At 46.4% G+C, this 21983-nt stretch overlaps 2 protein-coding genes and 1 long non-coding RNA gene across 4 annotated transcripts in view; 1 reads left to right on the top strand and 2 right to left on the bottom strand.

Moving 5' to 3' along the window:
* Positions 1-1327: 1327 nt before the first annotated feature.
* On the bottom strand, positions 1328-7574 carry LOC142582824 (uncharacterized). Its single transcript, XM_075692884.1, has 2 exons — positions 7330-7574; positions 1328-2927 (listed from the first exon to the last, which is right to left on the bottom strand). The coding sequence occupies exons 1-2, from the start codon at positions 7402-7404 to the stop codon at positions 2469-2471; spliced, it is 534 nt and encodes a 177-aa protein (XP_075548999.1). The 5' UTR covers positions 7405-7574; the 3' UTR covers positions 1328-2468.
* An 808-nt stretch (positions 7575-8382) lies between these two features.
* The window catches only part of LOC142582825 (uncharacterized), a 64269-nt gene continuing 50668 nt past the window's right edge, over positions 8383-21983 (top strand). Inside the window, exon 1 of one of the 2 annotated variants that reach the window (XR_012828495.1) lies at positions 8383-8611. This is a non-coding gene — a long non-coding RNA (uncharacterized LOC142582825). The remainder of the gene's footprint in view (positions 8612-21983) is intronic. The other variant, XR_012828494.1, reaches the window with a different exon arrangement.
* LOC142582823 (neprilysin-1-like) lies at positions 13428-20416 on the bottom strand. The gene is made up of 2 exons (XM_075692883.1): positions 19813-20416; positions 13428-15929 (listed from the first exon to the last, which is right to left on the bottom strand). Exons 1-2 carry the CDS (start codon positions 20022-20024, stop codon positions 14201-14203), a joined length of 1941 nt encoding a protein of 646 aa, XP_075548998.1. The 5' UTR covers positions 20025-20416; the 3' UTR covers positions 13428-14200.

The raw sequence follows: 21983 nt of genomic DNA, 5'->3' as shown, positions 1-21983 counted from the left end.
CCTCTCTACTGAAATTCCGCCCACTTGAAGAAGTACACAAAATCGTACGGCTTGAACGGAGACACCTTGTTTTCTTTAAGAATGTTCAGGATCACGGCGAACACTTTGTTGGCGTAGATGGCGCACGCCACCGGGTCGTTGTTGCACAGTTCCATTCTGTGGAGGTAATGCATGTCCCCTAGCGATATCCGTCACTCGTCGTTGCCCTGCACTCTCAGGCATTCCAGGAGCTCGATAAGCCGATCCCAGTGCACCTCGGACGAATGTATCGTGAGGAACGCGGTGGGTTTGCCCAGTTGACGAATCATGGCGAACACTTCTTTCTTCCTCTCTATCCAGTGGTGGACTGTGTCGTTTCGCGCCGGCACCGTTTACATTTTCGTTGCTGTTCCTTCCGGCGCTCCTTGTACGTGCGACAAGAATAGTTCAAGGGTGCGTTACAGGTTCCCGAGCCCACAGGGGTGTGTGCCATTGAGCTCGGACTTTTTCTGCACTTTCACCAGGATCGGCCCACATGATGGTTTCTTCTGTTACCGGACGCCGAAAAAACTACGGAAGGTCAGTCATATACAGCTTTCGCTGCAAAATGGAATGGACGGAAATAACTGCTGGCCACACTGGAGCAGTCTAGGGCAGACTGCCGGGTGAAGGAAGAGGGGGGGGGGTGCGAGTAGAATGACAGGCAGACAGGATAACAGAGAGTAGAAGGCACAGAAGAGAACTGTTTACACATAAACAACATAAACAATAAGGAATGTATTGAATCAAGAATCAAAGTATGGAATCCGAAACAGGCTGGGAGTGCCTTTTCTCGTCACGTCATTTATGACACCCTGACACAGATACGCCTCATACCGGCCGCGCCCTGGCTGGAAAGTGAAAAGGCTGACCCACTGACAGAATGCGACCACATCTCTTAACGAAGCTAACTGCCGTGACAGCTCCTTGGAGCTGTCAGGAAATGACAGAGGCGTCTCGAACGTCGGTTTCAGTATTCGAGTATCGCCATTCGCGGTACAATAGTCAGTCCCGGTTCCTCCAGATACAGCGAATCTAGTTAGGACAATGAATTCGGTTGTTGCAATAATCTGGATGCGGCAACACTGCAGACTGATAAATTGCTGACATTGCAACACACACTGGTTACACTCTTACGAAGCAATGCCAGAGGCTACAGCATGCCCTGCGCCTCCGACACAGCTGCTACATGCTAACCACGATAAGAACGCCAACTTCTTTTAGGCATGATGTTGCAGAAAGGCCCAGCGCCCCTAAGGGCTCGAAATATCTCAAAAGCAAACAAATAAGAAATGACAAGCAGTAGATATACAATTTAGGTGGCGCTCATTTATTGGAAAAACACACAAACGCAACATTCAGGCAAGGTCTCTATGCCCAAGGTATCGCTATGCCTATATAAAACACTGGCGGGGATGTTAGAACTAACAAGCGTTTTCAATCGCTATCACAATTCTCGCATTGCATTTTCGCAAACCTAGTCATATATTTGCCACTGTATGCGCAATGAAACAAAGAGACAGTAACCATGTTTAATCAGTTTAGCTTACATATCTAAAACATTTTTCTGCGACTGCGTTTTTCTTTTATAGAGTAATTGAAAGCGTCATGCGTCAGCCTACACTGCCCGCATAGATCTCCACGTGAGCACTAATCATGCGGCCTTGACACTGATAATTGTCCGAAATTCTTATGTGCACGCTGGCGCGATTCGTTCGTAGCGAGCGATGATTAAAGATGAAGAGCTTAAAGATGTCGTTATTGAAAAGACAGAAACTGCGTTTAGCTTCGCTTACAAGAAAGTAATAATAGCTATGATGATCAAATTAGCCTAAAATAAAAGTGTCGTTCGGCACGCAGATGGCACATTTTGTTCTTTTTTTTTTTTTGCGATTCCCGCGCAAGCAGTGGCGCGCGACGTCATGCGTTCCTCTCAATTACCTATTGTTTTAGTCGCTTTACCAGGCTTAAGCCCCGTATTTTCTTATTTGTTTAGTCCTCTTACACTACACAGCATTTGCCTTCCGCTCGCTGCTGTCTACAAGAAACGAGCTATACCAGCCAGTCGAGTATTTTCTCATCCGAGCCGTATGACGTCAAGTTGTCTATAAAATGAAAGCTGTTTAACAAATGTGACGGCTCGTTTACGCCTTAAATATGACACTTACGTCTGTTCTTTTCAATAAACTTTTTTTTATGTAGGAGTATACGACATGCCTTAAATAGGCCTCCATTATTAATGGCAGTAACATACGATAATTTTAATTCTGAGTCAATGGCAACGTCTGCGAAACGAGCGCTTCTGAAGCCGCATTTCTAGTGCTCTTAAGAAGACATACATGTTCGAACGTGAACCAACATAATGACCTGCTACCGTAGCTGCTATGCCACGTTAATTTGTGAAACTGGTAGGGCTAAGGAGCTGTTCTCGCACGCCGCGCATATACCCCTCACAATGCCTTCTGGGAAGGCTTTCGCTTGATGTCGATCGCGTTGTCTTGTTCCGGAGCTTGCGTGAATGGCGGCTGCAACGGGGAGCTGAGTAGCGGATTTCCCGGGCGCTTGCGACGGTTGAACAGGTTTCCCCTGTTTCCGAAGAGGTTGAGCAGCAGACCCGGCCGCCTTCGGTGCGCGGTGTCCAGCTGAAAGTTGAGAATGGCCGGTATGTTGAGGCCCAGGCCGGTGCCACCTGATCCCGTCAGCAGTCGCATGTTGAAGAAGTACGGAATGTTGATGCCCAGGTTAAAGGGGCGTAAGGGATGACCCACGGTCTTTGGCTTCTTCGAAGTCACTGCCGTTTGCGCGCTGTCCTTGTCACACGTTGGGGGAGGTACGGGTACTTCAGGCTTTGCGTTGTCGCCGTCCTGGCCAGCTGGGACTGCCGTCGTCGGGGCCCCGTCACCCAGCACCTGCGAAATGTGCCGGTGTACATGAAAAATAAGCTGAGTTGGGAACACTTGTAGTAGTTTGAGTAGAAAATTCGTTTCACAGCAAACCGATTGGCCAGTTTTGGTGCTATGCGAGAGCACGGAGATAAGCTTATCGAAACCAAGTTGCCATAAAACGCCTGCTTTAATTCTGTTGCAATAGTTCAGTTTCAATGCACCATAAGCGATCACACAAAGCTTCGAAAATCAACCAGACAGGTGTCCGGCTTGACACCCTACGTCCGTAAAAGTTGAAAGAAAACTAGAAAGAGGGAGAGAGATTGAACACTAGTCGTAAACAAGTTGACGCAAAGTGTGCCTATTCAGACAGTCACTCTGGCCAGTATGCTACAAAAAAAAAAAGAAGAAGAAGAAGAAGGAAATCCAGCAGTACTCACATTTCTTTCTTTGCCATCTAAACACAGTCTGGTGTCCAGACAGCTTCAACACTTTTTTGTACCAAAACTGAGAGACTACGTTCGATCAACGTGGTCTTATTCCACGAAGTCTGAAACTGAAAATGTCGCGCACTTCGAAGATTTTTTCTGCCATCGCACCACACTTGAACTTTTAAGGTATTTCCTGTGCCTTCTCTGTTGGTAATGAGGAAGAAGCGAGTTCATTGACGTAATCAGCAACATCGACAACTGCTGCTTGCTCACACGACAACTCAGGGAAATAGGGCATGTACTCGGTTTCCCTTCACTCCTGACTTGAAGGTGTTAAATTTATCTTTGCGTAATTATAGCGCAGGAGCCGCCTCCTTTTCTGCGCCTCATCATTACGTTAAAGGCAACATAGTATATTTCAGAACTTACGCGCAACAAGAGATATTTGTGCTGGGTTAGTTGGCACAGGATGCTAAGAACAAGAACAGCCGAATTGGAGGGACAAGGAAGAGAGACGAATCCAACGCTGACTTTCAACTGAAGGTTTATTTTTCGCGAAGAAAAATATATACGCGGTAGGAACTAGGGTCCAGGGCTGAGGGGGACGTTAAACAGCCACAACGTACAATCTTCGTAGTCGAAAACGTAACCTTCAAACTTTTAAGAACAGCGTGGAGGGCCCCAAGCTTTCCTCTTCTGTTTACCTTCAGATGGGTGGCACATTGTGTGGACGTCGCGGCTAGACTAAACGCCCTCTCCTTCCTCGTTGTTGCGGTTGTTTTTCGTTCCCTTCAATCCGGTACTGCAATTTCTTCCGTGTGTACACCTTGCGTCGCGCAAAATAAGCCTTCAATTGAACGCCAGCATTATCCTTGTCGCTCCTCCTTGTCTCGTTTCTTGCGCTGTTATTGCCCTGCTATTCAGTTACTGTAAAGTCCGAACCAAGTTTCCGACTGATTTTCGGCGTGGACGTCGCCCTGCATTGACGGTGAACGAATTTTATAGACGTCTCTGAACTACGAGATACCTTCGGCTTCGACCATATAAATCCATCAGGCAATGAAGCCAAAGAAAACATAGGGGCAATTAGCTGTGGTTGAAATCGAAATGCACAAAATAATGAAGGGGAAGGAAAGCGGACGAAAACATAACTTGTCGCCGTTGAGAACCGAGCCCACAAACTTCAGATTGCGTGTGCGATACTCTACCAATTGTGCTACAACGACGTCCGGCCATCAATCCATCCACTAATCTGGGTACTTATGTGTACTAGATCTACCCCTAAGAGTGTTAGTCAACGCCACTCAGATCCATAGTAGGCGAACGTAGAACAAACACCCTTTTTTGTCTGATAGCGTCACGTAACACGTTTACTTATGAAAGCAGGCATGTGGCTAACAAACCCTAGGCGTCAAGGTTGCCAGATTCGAGACCCTCGCTATGGATGAACCAGGAGAAAAGTAACGGAGGGGCTCGATTTTTGTTAATCACGACCATATAAAGCCAGCGGGCAATGAAGACAAAGAAAGCCACAGGGGTGTTCAATTAGCTATAGTTCAAATAAAATGCAGAAATTAATGAAGGGGAAAAGAAAGTGAAAAGAATAATTAGTAATACGTCACATGGGTATGCAAAGGTTTTGGGTTTGGTACCCGACGGCGACAAGCTATCTTTCTGCCCGCTAACGAAGCCAAAGCCCAGCCGGATTATCCCACGGTCAATGCGCCAAAGTATTGCACTACTGTTTGGAACAAATCGCGGTTCAAGCTTGCGGATCGCGTGATGATACGCCACCCGCTCCTGCGATTAAATTTAAAATAAATTATGATGTTTCACGCACCAGAACCACTTTCTGATTATAAGGCACGCCGTAGTGGAGGACTCCGGAAATTTCGACCACCTGGGGTTCTTTAACGTGCACCTAAATCTAAGTATACCGGTGTTTTCGCATTTCGCCCCAATCGAAATGTGGCCGCCGGGGCCAGGATTCGATTCCGCGACATCGTGCTCAGGAGCCCAACACCATAGCCACTGAGCAACCACGGCGGGTCGTTCCTGCGATGCTTCCTATATCCGCGCGATGCGCTTCGCGATACGGCGGAAAGCCAAGCCACTGACTTTAAGCCAGCAATAATGAAGTACTGACGGCAAAATGCGTCGTCCGCGCCTCGTCAGCGCTGTCGTCTGCTTTTTTCTGTCTTGCGTATGCTAGCTGCGAAATCATCTGATGTGTGTCATCTGTCACGTGATTGATTAGTCCGCGATCGCGTCCCGTCGAGTCAATGCACATTAAAAGAAAACATCTCGAGTTGTTTCATACTTTGCGTAATATTTGTCTTTATGCATCAGGATAAAAATGAGAAATATTTGCTTTCGATTCGTTGAGAGCCTTGAGTTGTATAACTGTAACAACAATATAACGTGACGAACTCTACAGAATGATGAACCAGTTTCATCGTGCTATATCGAAATAAGCTTAGGAATATATTTCTCTAAAACCTAGACATTCCTCTGACAGACGTGCCGAAGCGCCGCGTTTAGTCGAAGAGAAAAAGAAACGAAAGAAAGGAAAGAAAGAAAGAAAGAAGGAAAGAAAGAAAGAAGGAAAGAAAGAAAGAAAGAAAGAAAGAAGCTACTCGGTGAAAGCAAGGCCTATTTCAAATCACGAGATCTAGTCGGGCCGTACCATGTTTGTCAAGGTCGTACACACCTGTGAGTAAATGAAAAAGTGGGCCGGCAAGTTTTCTTTCTTCCTTTTTTTTGTTATGCTTGGGAAGATTTCAAATAAACATTTGCCCTGTACAGTCAAGCTTATGGTAACGTAAGAATTAGCCGTATCGATCAGCTTAATGCTGGAGGCCCTTGAAAGACGAGCACCCAAAGGGTCAGCGACAAGGCCCATTCGGACTGGCCGTCCACCGCAGCGAATTTTGTCAGTGCTGCGAAAGCTGAAAACGTGTTGGAAATTGAGCGGAGGCTATTATGCACCGGTTTGGCTTTACTGCGCATCAGGGCCTTTAGGGTACTGAAGAGATTGGAACAGAAATACTGCACATGCGCGTCAAATTGACATTCACAGTGCTCACTCATCAAGTGTGCACGAAGAATGCTCGTAAGTCAAAGACAATTCGGCATTTCGAAGGTGGTAATGACCAGTCATCTAGTGACCATCATGAAATCCTATACGAGCAATGGTCAGATGCAGAAAAGTAGTTATATTTACCACCACGGCAATAATTCAGGTACTCTGCCTGAGTATAGGTAGATTGAACAAGTAGGTAAACACGTAAATCGGCTGCTTCTTTGTTTACGAAGAAGGACCCTGTAACACAAGGTTTCTCGTGTTCAAGCAGCCATCTAGCGTAAACTTTCTGAAAACCAAACTGAGAGCCTCCATGAAGAAGACAGCACTGGATCTGTTTCGGAAACGGTAATCTTGTATAGCTACATGTCAATGCGCTGTCACTTATTACTACCGCGTTACTGGCAGCCCTAAGTGGAGTCATCGAGTTGAACTAAAAAAATATACCCATAACCGGGCACTAAAGCGATTATCTTTTCTAAGCATTACAAACATTGATAAAACAACAACCGAAAGTGATTGATTATCCGCAGACCATGACGTGAATGCAGCAATAACCGTTGTGGTACTATATATGATCGCCCCTGAACAGTGCACTCAGGAGCTTGATTTTTCCTCAGAACCTTGTAGAAACGAAACCTGAGCAAAGGGTAATACAAACATAAAGGACGAAATGTGGTACCTGTTGTATCTGTATTGATAATGAAAAACAGCTCAGTTTTGAAACTTTTCTATCGGCCCTCGTATATCCCCGCAAAGAACGACGGTTACCAACCGACCTATAGTCTTCTTAGCAGAAAGCTCTGACAGTGCAGAATACAATTTTAAATGCACAGTTTCGAGAAACCGCTTTCGAACAACTTCGTGGGTAGCGCCTGGCTGGTCCAACAAAAGAGACATGCGAGGGGCTGACCTGAACCAGTAGAATGGCCGCCACTGAAGCGGCGAGGAGCAGCCGCGAAGCTGAGCGTGCTGGAACCGGCTGCATCTTCTCAGTGTCGCCGCGAGGAATGCTCTAGCTGGCGACCGGGGACGCCTCAGAGGGTGGGGTGGGGCGGTGGCGCAGCTGGGGCTGGTCCCGCGGGTGGTAGCGGTTCCGAAAAAGCCACAAACCGGCTCTACCTTCCCTTCGCTGCGCCTCCTCGCCACCTCCGCCGGATCTTGTCAGAAACACATCAGTCGCACTGCCGGCTACATGGGTGGCGTTGACGTCAGCTGATGGTCCAACGACAACCCCTTGACCCCCCCGCCAGCCCGACCACCGAGACCGGTGTGGCTGGACGTTTGGTGGGTCCTTCAGCCAGACAGTACAAAAAACACTGTTTGGGGCGTCGTGCGGACGACGGGAGGAAGAATCTTTATTATTCAGGGAGTGGCGGAAGAAAAGAAAAATGTGACAAAAGGATTCTGGAGCCAGCCAGGACGGTTGGTTAGAAGTGTTGGATAAAGTGGAGCCACACGCTCGAACCGTGCTTACGATGGCTTGTGTAACTTTCTTCTTCAACGCTCCACGGTTTTCGGCCCGAAAACAACTCGCGCAACCTTGGGAATAAATTTGCATTAAGCGCAATGTTTTCGAGCGTGCAGAGCGCGGCGACCTGCAGCGTAGTGCGCCGTTCGTTCACCGTCAATCTTCACACTTGCGTGAGTGCGTGCGTTTGCGCGTTATGGTACGTTTGATGGTGTACCTGTCCTTGAGCCACTCGCAGGCGCAGAGTAAGGACACACACCAAGCTCCGATACACTCCTCCTAATGCGCATAGGACGGTCGTAACTGTTCACTTCACAAACGGCGTTTCGCAGCTGCTGAACGTGTCGATGCCTGCCTGTGACAATGTCGATGAACTTGCGCCCTGTCGTGCTGTAGCTTTCGCTGCGAAGTGCTGACGTCCTGAGGCTATGATTCGCAAAGGTTGAACGCAGAGGACGAAGATCAAACCTCGATTAGACTGAAGCGAGAACTAAAATGCTATAAAGTTAAATGAAATCCTGGGGTCTTCCGCGCCAAGTGATCTGATTAAGAGACACGTCGGATTGGAGGTGACTCCGGATAACTTTAGACGACCTCGGTTTACCTAGCGCGCTCCTATATCTAAGTGCACCAGCGCTTTTGCATTTCGCCTCCATCGAAAGGCTGCTGCCGCGGCCAGGATCGAACCAGTGACCTCGAGTTCAGTATCCCAAGAATTAAAAAGGTACTTCATTAAAACTTCTTTCTGGGCGAGTTGGTGCATACTTGATTTGAAAATTATAGCAGCACAAATACATGCAACCACAAAGGAACAAGGACGAGACGCAGCGCTTGTGTCTCGTCCTTGTTCCTATGTGATTTCGTGTGTTTGCGCTGTTATAGTTTTCAAGAATTAGAAAGTTTTTGACATATTTTATATAGATGTGAAGAGCCCGCTGCTCCAATTATACTTTTTTACGCCAGGCCGATGGAGCTTTTCACAGATAAAACACACCGAACAGCTTGCTTGCGAACGCGCGTTCGCTCGCATGCGATCTTTTGAAAAACTAGGCTCCCGTTCATGTCAGAGTCGCCTGGTAATAATAATTTCCTGCAGACTACTGGTAGAAGTTTTTACAAACAACGTCTTTTGAGACTTCAGATGGGGTTCATCGGATCTGTGTATCTGACTATTTTCGTCTCGTCAATTAACTTATACGGTTTGAGGCCTTCTGGTGCACGTAATACCACAAAAAAAAAGGCGCCAAAATGAAGCTTGCAATAAAAAAGACGCACCAAGTCAGCGTAGACCTATGTACAGAGCAGTAGTAATGCGTAATTAGCGAAAAAAGAAAGACGAATTGCAACACCGATGCGCTTGTTCAAACTCTGCAGGCGTCTCAAATCAGAATCTGAAGTGTGGCTTTACTCAACAAAACATATGGGCCGACCCCGAAGTAGTGCAGTCCAAACAAAAAACCGAATAGTGCATTAATGCGCCCAAAGCAACCTTGTCTTTCTTCAATGTTGATTGCTGTTGGCTCGGTTTTTTTTAAATTCTCTTTTGACGTGAGTGCATTGCACAGTTTACGGCATTCCCGTAACTGCTTTTAAACTTGCCCCTGCTGTACCTGCTATTTCTTAATTCAAGAAGCCTAGTTTTGGTTCCAAGAGTATTACGCGACATTTTCTCGAGAACGCCATAAAATAAGACGTATATCAGTCCAAATGAGACAAGCTCATAAGAAGACGGAGGTTTGAAGTGAATAAAGTAGTTGAACGAGTAATGTCGCCCAAGCCAACGTTAAGACAGCATGACTTGTCATCGTCAGGCCAGCAAGTGTTTTTCTTAGCAGCGTTTATGTAGGTGTGTAAAATGAATTGCACTACACGTATGTAAATGCCATAAAAGAAAGCAGTTGTTGACCAAGCTGACGACAACTCCTCTTGTCGAAGCATTGGTGCCAGCGACATTACTTGTTCAACGATTCTTGTTCACTGTGACGTATCAATTGAAATTTGTACTTTTTGCCATGATGTACTCATGTTACGCGTTGGCAATCCAATCACAGTCGAGACAGTAATCAACGGCTGCTTCTTCATACTATCGGCTGTCGCTGTCTTGACGGGTGAACTGGTCCACGAACATGCACGTTCAGCCCGCATTAATTAAGCGATCATACTGTGGACGACAGTTCGGGACACATAAGCGGATATTGTTACGTTTGGCTCAACAAAGTTGCAGGCCAGTTCAGAAGACAGTTCCGTGAGCAAGAAGCTTACATTGTGGCACACTCGTCGACCAGGAGAGACGCTAGGGAGTTTCAGATTAGTGTATCTAAGCGTTGGTGCACACAAACTCCCATGTATGCTCTTCGCGATGTTTCGCGCTCTCCTTGATTTTTTTGTTGTCGTTGTTCTTTTCCATGCCCGGCAGTTTGCGTCCCTCAAAGTATCTGGTTTTCTTTATAAAGCTCTCTATTGAAAACAAGGAATAAAGGCTGCGGAGGCCAATGTTAATCCCAATGAGGACCAGTGAACAGCTGAAAATATGACTAGCGCTCTTGGTGCGCGTAATACCGCTGGCAAGATTATCAACCCAGCTTCGCTTCGTTTCGCCGTGACGTCAGACGCATCACGTGCGGAGCGTAAGTGGAACGATATACCTCTACAATTTGACTGCACTGTCTGCGCTAGTTAAGGAAGCGCAGCAATCGTGTCCTTCATTTGACACTTCAGCATGTGCCACCTGCACTGCGCGCTTCGCTTTCAACTTATAGGCCAGTTCAGCCCTATATAGATCACGGTTCTCCTGCACTCGCTACTTTGGAAGTTCAGTCGACGTGTAAGTTCCTAACGTGTAGCAGACGACGTGGAGCAGCATTAGTTGACTCGTCGTGCGCGGATATAAATACAGCATATCCCACTTTTGCTACAACAGTCCCACTAGATGGCTAAGGGAGCTGATGTACAAGTTTGATGCCTGTATAGTTGTCAGGATAGGTTGGTTAAGGATTGTAAAGCGGAAACTTGCTTTCGTTCAAACGGCTTTCTGTTGGGGCTAGTGACAAAAAAAAATATAGCATCCAAGGCCACTATTTTTTGTCGCCACCACGTAACATTACCATGGTAATGATTAGTGCAATAACAAAAATGGAATAGCCTATATTTTGCTATCTGCGCGTTTATCGAAAGGGCTTGAACACCCGTAGCGCATGGCAGAGCTGGTTCGTTGCTGCACTTTCCTGCACGATTTGCAAGGACCATGAGGCGCGCATGTAGGTGCTGCGTTGCCCTTGCAGGACGCGAAGACGTCCAGCATCGCGCACGTGTTCGAGAACTCACTATGGAAAACTTTTTCGGAAACTCTGGCCAAATTGAAAAGACTCTATATACATCAGAAACATCTTTCCACACACGAATTGTTTCATTTTTCTGTGTGCGATCCCGTTCACCGAATCTCCGTGCACAGAACGGTTGCTGTAATATATCAAATCAGAGCTATCGCGCAAGACGCTCTTACTATATTCAATACTGCTTGAACGTTGCCGCTCATTAAATAGCAAGAGAGGTGTGTCCAATTTAGATTTACTCGCGCCGCTCGAACCGTGTTCTACAATCTCGAATTCAGCCGAGCCCCAGAGGTTGCTCTGACCAACTTGACTCGACCAACATACCCGGCCAACTCAAGTGGTGCGATTACATTTGATAACTGCTTAATGGATGCACAACAATCGTTTTCGATTGTCACAGATCCGGCAATATTGTTAGGCTTAACGTCTCGAAGCCTGCCAGTTGACTATGAGGTACAACACAGTTGAGGGGTGACTTAACCTGCACCTAAAGAACCACACACCAGCGATTCTTTTTTCTTTCTGCCCACATGGGGAATGCTCCCGCTGTGGTCGGTAATTGTACCAGCGACCTGATGCTTAGCATAACGTCATAACCACTGAACCAGCGAGATAGGTGTTATCAAGTATAGTTTCGCCTTGTTGGTGCAATTGCATTAATACAAAATAAAGTTCTATTCTTTATTCATTACTTCTAATAGGGTGCCTGCTTCCATGACTGCAACTACATTGCGCGTCATTTTGAAGAAGGAACCTTAGAAGTTTTCGCCTGGCGCTTAGCTCGGTGGCAATGTTTCTAGAAGAGAACTTTCGCTCAAGGCTGCAGCGGTCATCCTTGACTGGGTTTGCGTAGCGTAAAGTCACCTTTCCGAAAGAAAAAAAAAGCCAGAATATGTTTCAACGCACGCTTTCGAGGGTTGCCGGAGTTCGCCCTATGGTGAAAGTATTCAAGGTGCTCCGAAGCCATCGTACATTCTTGAGGTTGATGACGGTTCTGCAGGAGAATCAAGCGCCGGATGCTTCTAATTCCAACGGGAAGCGACGTATGCCGGCACTCAACTTAAACGCTTAATTTCTTATCCTTCAGTTCATCAGGTTGTGACAATGCGACTGTAGAAACGAAAATCCTCACACTTATATACGTATATGTGGTCTCTCCAAGATCGTACCTTTCGCAGGGTGCGCTGCTACGATCTTCAGAGGCCATGGTTGGCCAATGCACAGAAAAGCGCGAGTTGTGACACTTGCGTAGAGTGCGTTTTGGTATTGGTTGCCTTAGTCAAATGGTGCAAGGTGGGGGTTTTAGGCAAGCTTGGGGAGCTTGTAGAGGCCCGCCACAAATGCAGATCAATACAAAAGTGTTGTTGAAATGCGAACAATACAGCCGCCGCAAGCGATACGTGGATGCAAAGCTTCAACCGCAGGAGTTCTGCGGTTGTCACCTCGTAACGTTGTAAATTTGAAATCCTCTAGAAACGCTGTAGGCTTCAAGCTAGCAAGCAATAAACATTTAACAAATGTGCCATTTCTCTATTCGATCTCCGCCCTTATTACACAATATAAATTTGAGATGATACAACTTTGAGATAATTCGTTAGCAACAATTAACGTACATTATCGAAAACATTGGCAAATAAATCTGAAGCAGCATGACGAACTCCCTTTTCTATAGTTATATTGCGTGCGTTAAGTGTAATTATGCTGCCAGACAACTTCCTCATTATAACACGACTTCAGCATAACAAATTTAATAAATTGTTTGTTGCGCTAAGGTCTACTAGCCAGAATGGTTTCCTAACTTTAATGTAAAAGAAACGTTGTTACGACCAAAGAAACTGTTCTTCGACAAAAGAACGTTATATTAATTTGTCGCTTAGAAAGCATTTGGCAACGTGTACATGACAGAACGGAAAGGCATGGAACATTCGCGTAATGGAAAGATTACTTCAACTCTCGAAAGAAGAAAGTTGACAGACCAAAAAGTTCACCTTCGAAAATAAGCTGTGCTGCGCCACCAGCACAAACAGTCCCACCATAACTGAAGTAGCAAATAATAATAATAATAATAATAATAATAATAATAATAATAATAATAATAATAATAATAATAATAATAATAATAATAATAATAATAATAATAATAATAATAATAATAATAATAACCGCTACTGAATAAGGTATACGGAATTCAATTTCAGCTTTCTATGAATCACTCAGACTATAAATGAATGGCAGCTCAAAAAAAAAAGCCCCGCTAGAAACATCACAATGCTCTTTTCGCAAGCCATCTGGAAATAGGCATCGCGATTGGCCACAAACGTAGAAAAGCGGGTCAGGACAGGGCACACAAGCATGCTGACCATAAATGTTTCCAAAATACTATGACCAGAGTTCTAAGTGTGTGACAAAAACCACGTGACTGTGAGGAAAGCGATGCGTGCGTCTTCTGATATTTTACTTTTAAATGTGCTGGATAAACGTCGAACAGACCTTCCATCTGGGTGAAGGTGATGTACTTCTGACGTTGTTCGCCTAAGTTCGTAGCATATAACGTACGAAAGAAATAGCAACGTGTATCGGGTTCTGTTAAAGATTTAATAGTAATATAATATGAACTTGTCAAGCGAAGACGTTAATTAATTATTGCAACCAGATTTCTAAGACGTGATACCACATGTGCCTGCTGCAACTGCCGGAATCACAAAACATTTATTGCGCGTGAAAGAGGGTTCAAAGAACTACGAGTCTTCTTTCGAAGTAACGCGCAAGCTCAGCCGGTTCCACTGCTTAATGTAGTAATGAAAGCGTTCCACAAAAAGATTTCTAAAGCATTGTTGTACGAGCAGCGTGTTCTGTTGTTTCTATTAAAATATCAAAATTACAGCTCATCATTGTCACGAGAAGACTCTGGCCTACAGGCAGCAAAAATATGTCGTGCATATTGGAAGAACGCTTGTATCTCTGCGTTGTTCTGAAGACAATCACTTCTTCTCCTTCTCAAACAGAGGACAGTCATTTTCAGCGTACATAGGGCTGCCCTTCCTGCAGCGGAAAGCACCGGAAAATCCCCGCGTCAAGCGTGCAGCCTTGTTGCACATTAGTTTACCGTCCCTGGACCCGCACTGAACGAAACACCAGAATATAAACAGGAGCTGATTGCTTGACAAATGCTCATAGTTGTGCAACCCGAAAGGTGAGCCCGATGCTGCACGCGATCCGCGGGCGAACGCCTGGAAAACTGCACGTACCGACACAAGGCGCCGAAGGAACTCTAGCCGACGGCTATCGAGTTCGCTCACGAGCATCTCTTGACCGAACACGCACGTCAGGATGGGCCTCAAGGGCACGCGAAGCTCGTTCTTGGATTCTAGGACTACGTCGAACAACCGCGTGGCCAAGGCATAGGAGACCTCGGCGCCCAGTGTGCCGTAGGTGATCGCCGGCAGAGCGTCGCCGCTGTATAACGGCTCCTGAAAGATGATAGGATGCAGTGCGACATGGCCGTCCAGGAAATAAAACAATTGCACGGTCCCGTTGACGACCATGTCCACCGCCGAGTTATTGCCTGTCTTGATACTCCGGTGCCTGCGTGCAGCAAGTTCCATGTTATTCAAGATGTTGTCGCCCATCTCATGGAAGTACTCGTACTCCTGGTCGCTTGAACTTGCGTCGGCTTTCCTTGTGGTGGAGAGGTGGTCGACGAGTCCGGCTACTGAAAATGCACCGCTTGGCAGAGCATCTCGCCAAGCGGCAATCGCGTTAACATCGTCTCGGAAGACACTCTCTATATTCCGTCCTGTGTCCTCGGCATCCGCTAGGACATGCACACTGATCTCATCCCTCACGTAGATCGCGTGAAGAGCCGGGCTCATATACATGTTGGTCAGTTTAGCGCAGAACGTGCTTTGACCTTGCCTGGCTTCGTCATCGGTGGCGAAGTACCGGCGGATAAGAATCGAGCTCGACATAAACGACAGCGCCTGCACAACGCCCCAGCCAACATAATAAGCCAAGTCGCTTTCACCTTGGTCCCTGACGAGACTGAAAAGCGACTGAAAATAGTGCACGTTCTCGATGGAAACTGAAAAGCTATCGTCGACGGAGACATTGAACGCGGCGCTGATCTCTTGTACCCATGCATCACGCGGCTTTGCTCGCTCCGCCAAATCGACAGTTTCGTTGAGGGTGGCATTCTCGATGTTCATCCAATCGTACTCGTCATATGCAGCCTTGAGCGCTGACAACACAGTGCTCTCGATGTTCCGGTGCTCGTAATAAGACAATGCTCGCTCGGCTCCAGGCAGAGCGAACATTTGAACTGCGGCTTCGAAGAAGCTCCTGTATGGTTGTTCCGCGTTTGCGTCTAGGTGCTGCTCGATTTGAATGTGTCGCTCGACGAGGAATTGAAAGTAGGGGGCAGGTGCGATGGTGAGCCTTGCTTGAACTGGGATGTCAAAAAGCAGGATGCTTCCCCAGTTCCACGCGGCTGACACCGTGGAAAGAATGCGCAGTATGTTGGATTCTCTGCTCCATTCTGGCCACAGTATGCCGAATGTTTGTAGCATCGCTTTGACTTCCCCAACGTTCTCCTTGCCGTCTGCGTAGACTCTTGTGCAAGAAAGGTAAAACATAGCTGCGTCCTGTATTGCAGTCCTTCCAGATTGTGGTATGGTCATGTCCTCCATAATCGATGCCACAGACGCCAGGAACCTAGTTAAAATTCGGGAAAGAAAATAATATTTTGGTTACAGTGAATTAAAAGTTCTGTCGATAGGAGTCCTGACGACTATTGTGAAAGTATGACCAGCTTAGGTAAAAAAGACAAAAAAATGACATGTTGGCCGGCAAGGGATAAAATTGAAAGCGGATTTAGAAATGATTTAGAGTAGATTTAGAGTATATATAGAGTAGATGTAGAAGTGAGTGAGTGAGCGAGTAAATTAGCAGTAAACACTGAGAACGAGAGGGAAGAAAACAACGAAGCAAGGCACGGAAGAAAGAAGGGAATGGAGAAAAAGGAATAAGAAGATGCGGGAAGAAACAAATCTCATACATAGATTTAGGCTACTTTCTTTAATTTACACATAAGTAAGCTCCCAGCGTTGCTATCACAGAGGAAATTTATCTCTTTCCTTCGTGGATGCTATCGCATCGCTACAAATTTTTGCTGAACATTTCTTTATGGTTGCGTCAGACACCTGGGAGGCTCACGTCCGGCGCACGTCATCATCCACATTGGAGGTTGGTGCATGTGCGTAGCAACCAACGTCTGGAGTACGCTCTCGCAATGTCCCTCGCGTACACTGTGTTCCTCTGTTAAAAGAAGCTTCACTCCGATGTGTGGCTCTCTCTCACCCTGCTGAAGATCTAGCTGCCCGTACCGGCTGAACTTACAGCAGCGCACTGAACAGGGGTGTGAAAGGTGCCATTGCCACCAACCACAAGTCATGTGCTGCAAACCAGGGCGATTGTTCACATTCCTGAGGGAAGAGTTAGAAGTCATAAGTTCCCTTTAATAGTGCACCGCGATATGCATGTGCTAATGAGCATGATAAGTTTGCTTCGTTTCGTATCAACTGCGGTTAACTCTGACCAGTTTGATCAGTTGTGTGTTTTGATTAGAGCAGACTGGAAATGAGCAAGAAAACCTAACGCGCAGTCAATTACGTCAGAGCTGTTGTCAGTGCTGACGGACCAGCTTAAGACAAAAGTGAAAATTCAATGGTCATGCTGTGCTCATGCAGTACTACGGCGTGACGAACTACCTAAGTAATTGATTCAATACAGTCAAGTGCTCATATATTCAGTTTGACTGCTTTGAAGCACTATGCATCTTACAGCGTCGGCATTGCAGGGATAACGATGGGCTGAAAAAGTTGCAGTTTCGCCCGAAACGCGAAGCATCGAGTGCGATAGTACATTAGTAGACAGCTTTACGAAGTACGAATAGTAGCTTCATCGGCCGCTTAAACTTGTAAACATTCACTAACCAAATTAACAAGTATGGTGTCATGCACGCACAAGCAAACAGGAAGACATTTCACTCAATCATCGCGGGAGCTCACTGTCAAAACGCTGGAGTGTGGAAGCGCGGCAGCAGCAGCAAGCGAATCGGCCTTCGTGCTGCCTCTCGCTTCAACGCGAACTAAGCAGCGAAAACACAGCGCGCACCAAGCCATCAGTGGTCGGCGCACTGTCCTCTTCGCAGCTCGCTTTCGAGATATGGCCCGCGCGACCGCGCCATACACAGCAAACGCCGGAGCAGAACGCCCATGCCCCCCTCTCCACGGCGCCTTGCGCGCGATGCAACACGGCGCGCTTCCTAACTGTGTTCCTCCGTTGCGCGCTCGAGATTGATCCGTCAACGTCGGCTCACCCTCGTACGCTTTCACGCGACAGCACGCGGCGCGGCAACGATGTTATCGCACTTGGACTTTATAAGGAACATCACAGTGACGCCAACGGCGACGGCAGAAATGCACATGGAGTGCCCGTATAATTGCTATCGCAATAATATATAGTTAGCGCTGTACCAGATGCGTATTCAGTTCAAGTTGTCCCCACAATAAGCAAAACAAAGAATATGAAATGGCAAAAGCATGCTACTTTATCTAACGAATGGTCAGGCGTGCATATGACTGCATTTCTGCATGCGTTCTTTTTCTGGGAGACAAAGACACCTTCGAGCGCGCAAGAAAAACTTATAAGAAGTGTAGGATCAAAAGGAGGACAGAAAAAGTAGAACACCCAGGCACAATTTGTGTTGTTGCGGCTAGTTACTGCGTAAGAAAACCGTTAACGTGAAAAATATTATCGCGAACTGACCGGCGCAATTCTCGCAATCTGCAAAATAAGCAAATAAACACAAGGACTTAATTACATAAGAATATATCGAGTCCACCATAAAAGCAAGGGAAGACATGTTCAACCACAAATATACGGGGTGTCGCAGCTAATTTTCGCCAATGTTTAAATCTATGCGAATGCTACGTAGCTGGACAAAACCAAGGTAATGTTTGCCGTCGCTTGAACATACTCAAATTGCATTTTTTTTTCATTCCACCTAGTTAGATAATTAGTCTTCATTAATTAATCAACCTACCTCATGTCATAACTAAATTAAAAGTATCAATGAGAAAATTGTAGAAGCACACGAAAAAGTCCCGATACTGCTTTCTGTTGCTGAATACGTGTTACATAAAAGTTTTTCCGAGCGTGAAAGGAGCCCACAGACGCACGCGAAATTGTCGCGCGACTGGCCGCTCGAGGCACTTTGCGTGTATTCGCGAGCTTCCTTCAGGTTCGGAAAAACAACTTTATGTAGCATGTATTGAGCACCAGAAAGCCGTATTGGGAGTTCTTCATGCCGCTCTACAATTTTCTCATTGACACTTTAATCTAATTATAATATTTGAGAAGCTGATTAACTAATTAAATCTAGTTATCTAATTAGGCGGAATGAAAAAAAAACTATTTGAGTATCTCCAAGCGACGGCAAACAACCTTACCTTGGTGCCGTCCAACTACGTGGCATTCGCATACTTTTAAACTCTGGCTAAAGCTAGCTGCGACACTATATCTAAAACAAGAGGAAGAAGCTAAAGGTGTATTACGATAGTAATTATACGGACACTCCAGGAAAATTTTCGCTAAACCGTCGCCATCGTGACATGCCGAATAAAGTCCGAATTCGAAGAGAATAAGCGGCCCGCGCGGAGTGATTCTTGGTTTGGGGGAGGTGAAAGGTTGGGTGATGAGCAGCGCAGGAACTGTCTTCTCAGTGGAGGACACCTCAACCGCGCTACACTGGGGAGTGGGGATCCTGTGCTGCGGGCGTGAGGGCAAGCGTGTGAGGGTGAGCCGAGAAGGGTGGCGATTTGATGCGCGCCGTCTCAATCCCACGCGCCTAATTGTCGGAGGTCGCGTAATGCGAGTTTTGTAGACGCGGCACAACTCAAATATTTACGCGGCTGGCATCACGAAGCGCTCGCTTTGGGACAAGCACGCGTGCCGTTTGCTGCCGGCTTTCCATCATCGCACAGGCGTCGTGACAGCCCCTGCACGTGGTCATCGAGTGATAATCTTCTTGTTTGTCAGTGCACGCGTGACACCATTCTTGTTAGGTGACCCTTAACTATGATAACGGCGCGAGGCTTCACGTGAACGACACCGACAGCGCTGACCCCTGACTGAATCTTTAATCACCGAGAAAACACGTGTAAGCTTTTCACACTGGAATGCAAGTACAGACGCACTGCTGTCTTCTAATGGCGCAAACATGAGCTGCAGAAGTATATGTTGCTGGGCTAGTCGGGTTCATATTGCTAAGTAGACCACAAATATGATCGCTTTGGCCAATCAAGGAAAGACGGCGCTCCCTTTGTTCCCTTCCGGCTTTCCTTGCTTGGCCAAAACGATCATATTTGTGGTCTACTCAGCCAACGTGAGCTCCACCAGATATGAAGGCCACGGGTTGCTTTCACGATGTGACCCGCACTGGGAAAGCAGGAGCAGCGCGCTCCTGTTGAGCTGTTTGCAACTGTCGAAAAAACAATCGCGTGTTACGACACCCGATAGTAATGCTCACACTCACTCGTTGTACACGAACGTCTTGACCGAGTAAGGGTGACGGGCGTCCCAGCGGGAACACACGTGCTCGTACAGGTCCGCACAAGGCGGCGTGGACTCGTTCAGCGTCTCCTGCAGCAGCAAGGAGTAGTAGTGGCAGGCCGGAGAAGTGCACGCAACGGCGATCGGGCGCCGGCGAACCAAGAGCGCGCCAACGATCAGCGTCAGCATCACCATTGCCACGGCCGTGAGCACGAATGCCTGCGCATGCCGCCTGAAGGTGCTGCCGATAGTTCCGCTCGTGGTCGAAGACCAAGGCCCTGGTGGCAGCCGTGGTGACGGGTCGTCCGAAGGAGTGATTTCGGGGACACAATCTGTCTTCGCCTTCTCGCGGTCGTCACTCCTTTGGGATTCCTTAGAGAGACAAAACCCGTCACATTAACGAGAAATTAAGAAACAAATGGCGATTTCGTTCGAATAGTGTACGTCAATGTAAGACTTCTAGAAATATACCTGGCAACAGCGTCTACTGAGGACGATAATATGGAAGCGAACAGGCGTTAAAATGATAGGAAGTCTGGGCTTTGCGAAATATTCCAGGCCAATGTGCTCGTAGCAGGACCAAACAATCTTACGTGAGGGTGCTAATTTCTGAGCCCTTTAAATATTTGCATTAAAGGTCTACAAAAGCCTACAGAGGTCAGTTTTGAGAAGCCTACGACAAGTGCCGGTGGGCCGCCATTATGCAAGTTGTGTGCACTGTGGTTGCCAACGTTCTGGCCTGCAATTTTTTGGGAAGGATGAGCACTAGCTTCGACGCCTAAGTCCACCGTCTGGGTTCAGGAATTTGTGCATTTGTCGCTCTCATAGAATGTCCAACAATTGCGAATTCGAATGCGAACAAGTCTTTAAGGCTTAAAATGCAAAAACCTTACAACAAATTACCAATCATAATTCTTGTTGCAAATGTACCACCCGGATTTAGTGACACACGCATGTAACCGAACCTTAATATTAAACGTTAACAAGTTAAAGAGATATAATACTGTTCCTAAATGTTGAACGCTTCCCTTTTGCCGAGAGAAGATCTTTCGAGAAAAATTACGTAACGTAGGACAGGATTAACGCTATAACAAGAAAAGTTTACTCTCAACCTCTTAACTATCTAAGGCTGACATTGTTGTCGTCAGCTCCATAGTACTTGAAGGATGGCCAGTTCGGCTATTTCATAGTGCTCGATGCTATTGCGGTTATAAGTGATGCGATGTACAAGTGCCCTTTTTGTCAACACGGGTGCCATAGCACAATATTAAAACGATCTATAATGTTGGAAGTGTAATCCTGTAGAAGTGACATTTCTGAATTTTATTGTCTATTATGAACTAACTAAAGCTGAATTAATGCACTGTAAAATAATTTACAGCTTTAAAAGTGAAAAAGGGTGAAAATGGCTGTATAACTCTCACCCGGACACCCTTTACGTGTCTAAGGATGTGAGTTATACACCGATTTACGCCTTTATTCAGTTAAGAGGTGCAGTTTATTTTACAGTGCACTGGACCTAAACATACTATTAAACAAAAGTGCCTCGAGGCGCCTTCTCCGTGTTAAGCTCCAGCGCAAACGAAAAAAAAGTCAAGTCAAGAAGATACATTTTCAGGCTCCCTTATCGGTTCAACACGTAGCTCTCCACAAAATTTCCATCAGCTTCTCTTGCTTTGCTCGTTTCGTTATCTGCGTGACAAACAACACAAAAATGAGAGTCAAGGAGACCCCGCAGCCGGATGTAGAGGCCATTCCACTCGGCTGATTGAACTTGCTTTCTTGAGTGCAAAGTCCTTAAATGACAGCCGTTTTTCACTTGCACGGCAGGAAGCCGTGGAGTATCGTAGTCAAATGCGGCTCTGACGAGCTTTACCGTAGGACGAGATGTTCTGACAAGACTACAACGCTAATAAGGAAGTTTCAAACTTATGGGTGCTGCAACACGTAGATTATTTTACAAATGATAGGTTTTTTAAACGGTCCCGTGCCTGTTTGAAACTTTTTGATAAAGAAAAAAAAACTATAGTTTTCGAACATCTTTTGCCCGAAGTCATAGGTAGAGTTGCTAAATAAATGCCCTAGACCAATATCTGGTGCTAGCGTCCGTACGTACGAAGTTTCTTCAGCGGGGCTTCAAGCTCCATGCAAATG

The sequence above is a fragment of the Dermacentor variabilis genome, chromosome 5, assembly GCF_050947875.1.
Source record: "Dermacentor variabilis isolate Ectoservices chromosome 5, ASM5094787v1, whole genome shotgun sequence".
Classification (NCBI taxonomy): Eukaryota; Metazoa; Arthropoda; class Arachnida; order Ixodida; family Ixodidae; genus Dermacentor; species Dermacentor variabilis.
The sequence above is the reverse complement of the archived record's forward strand: the minus strand, read 5'-3'. Positions and strand labels throughout refer to the sequence as shown.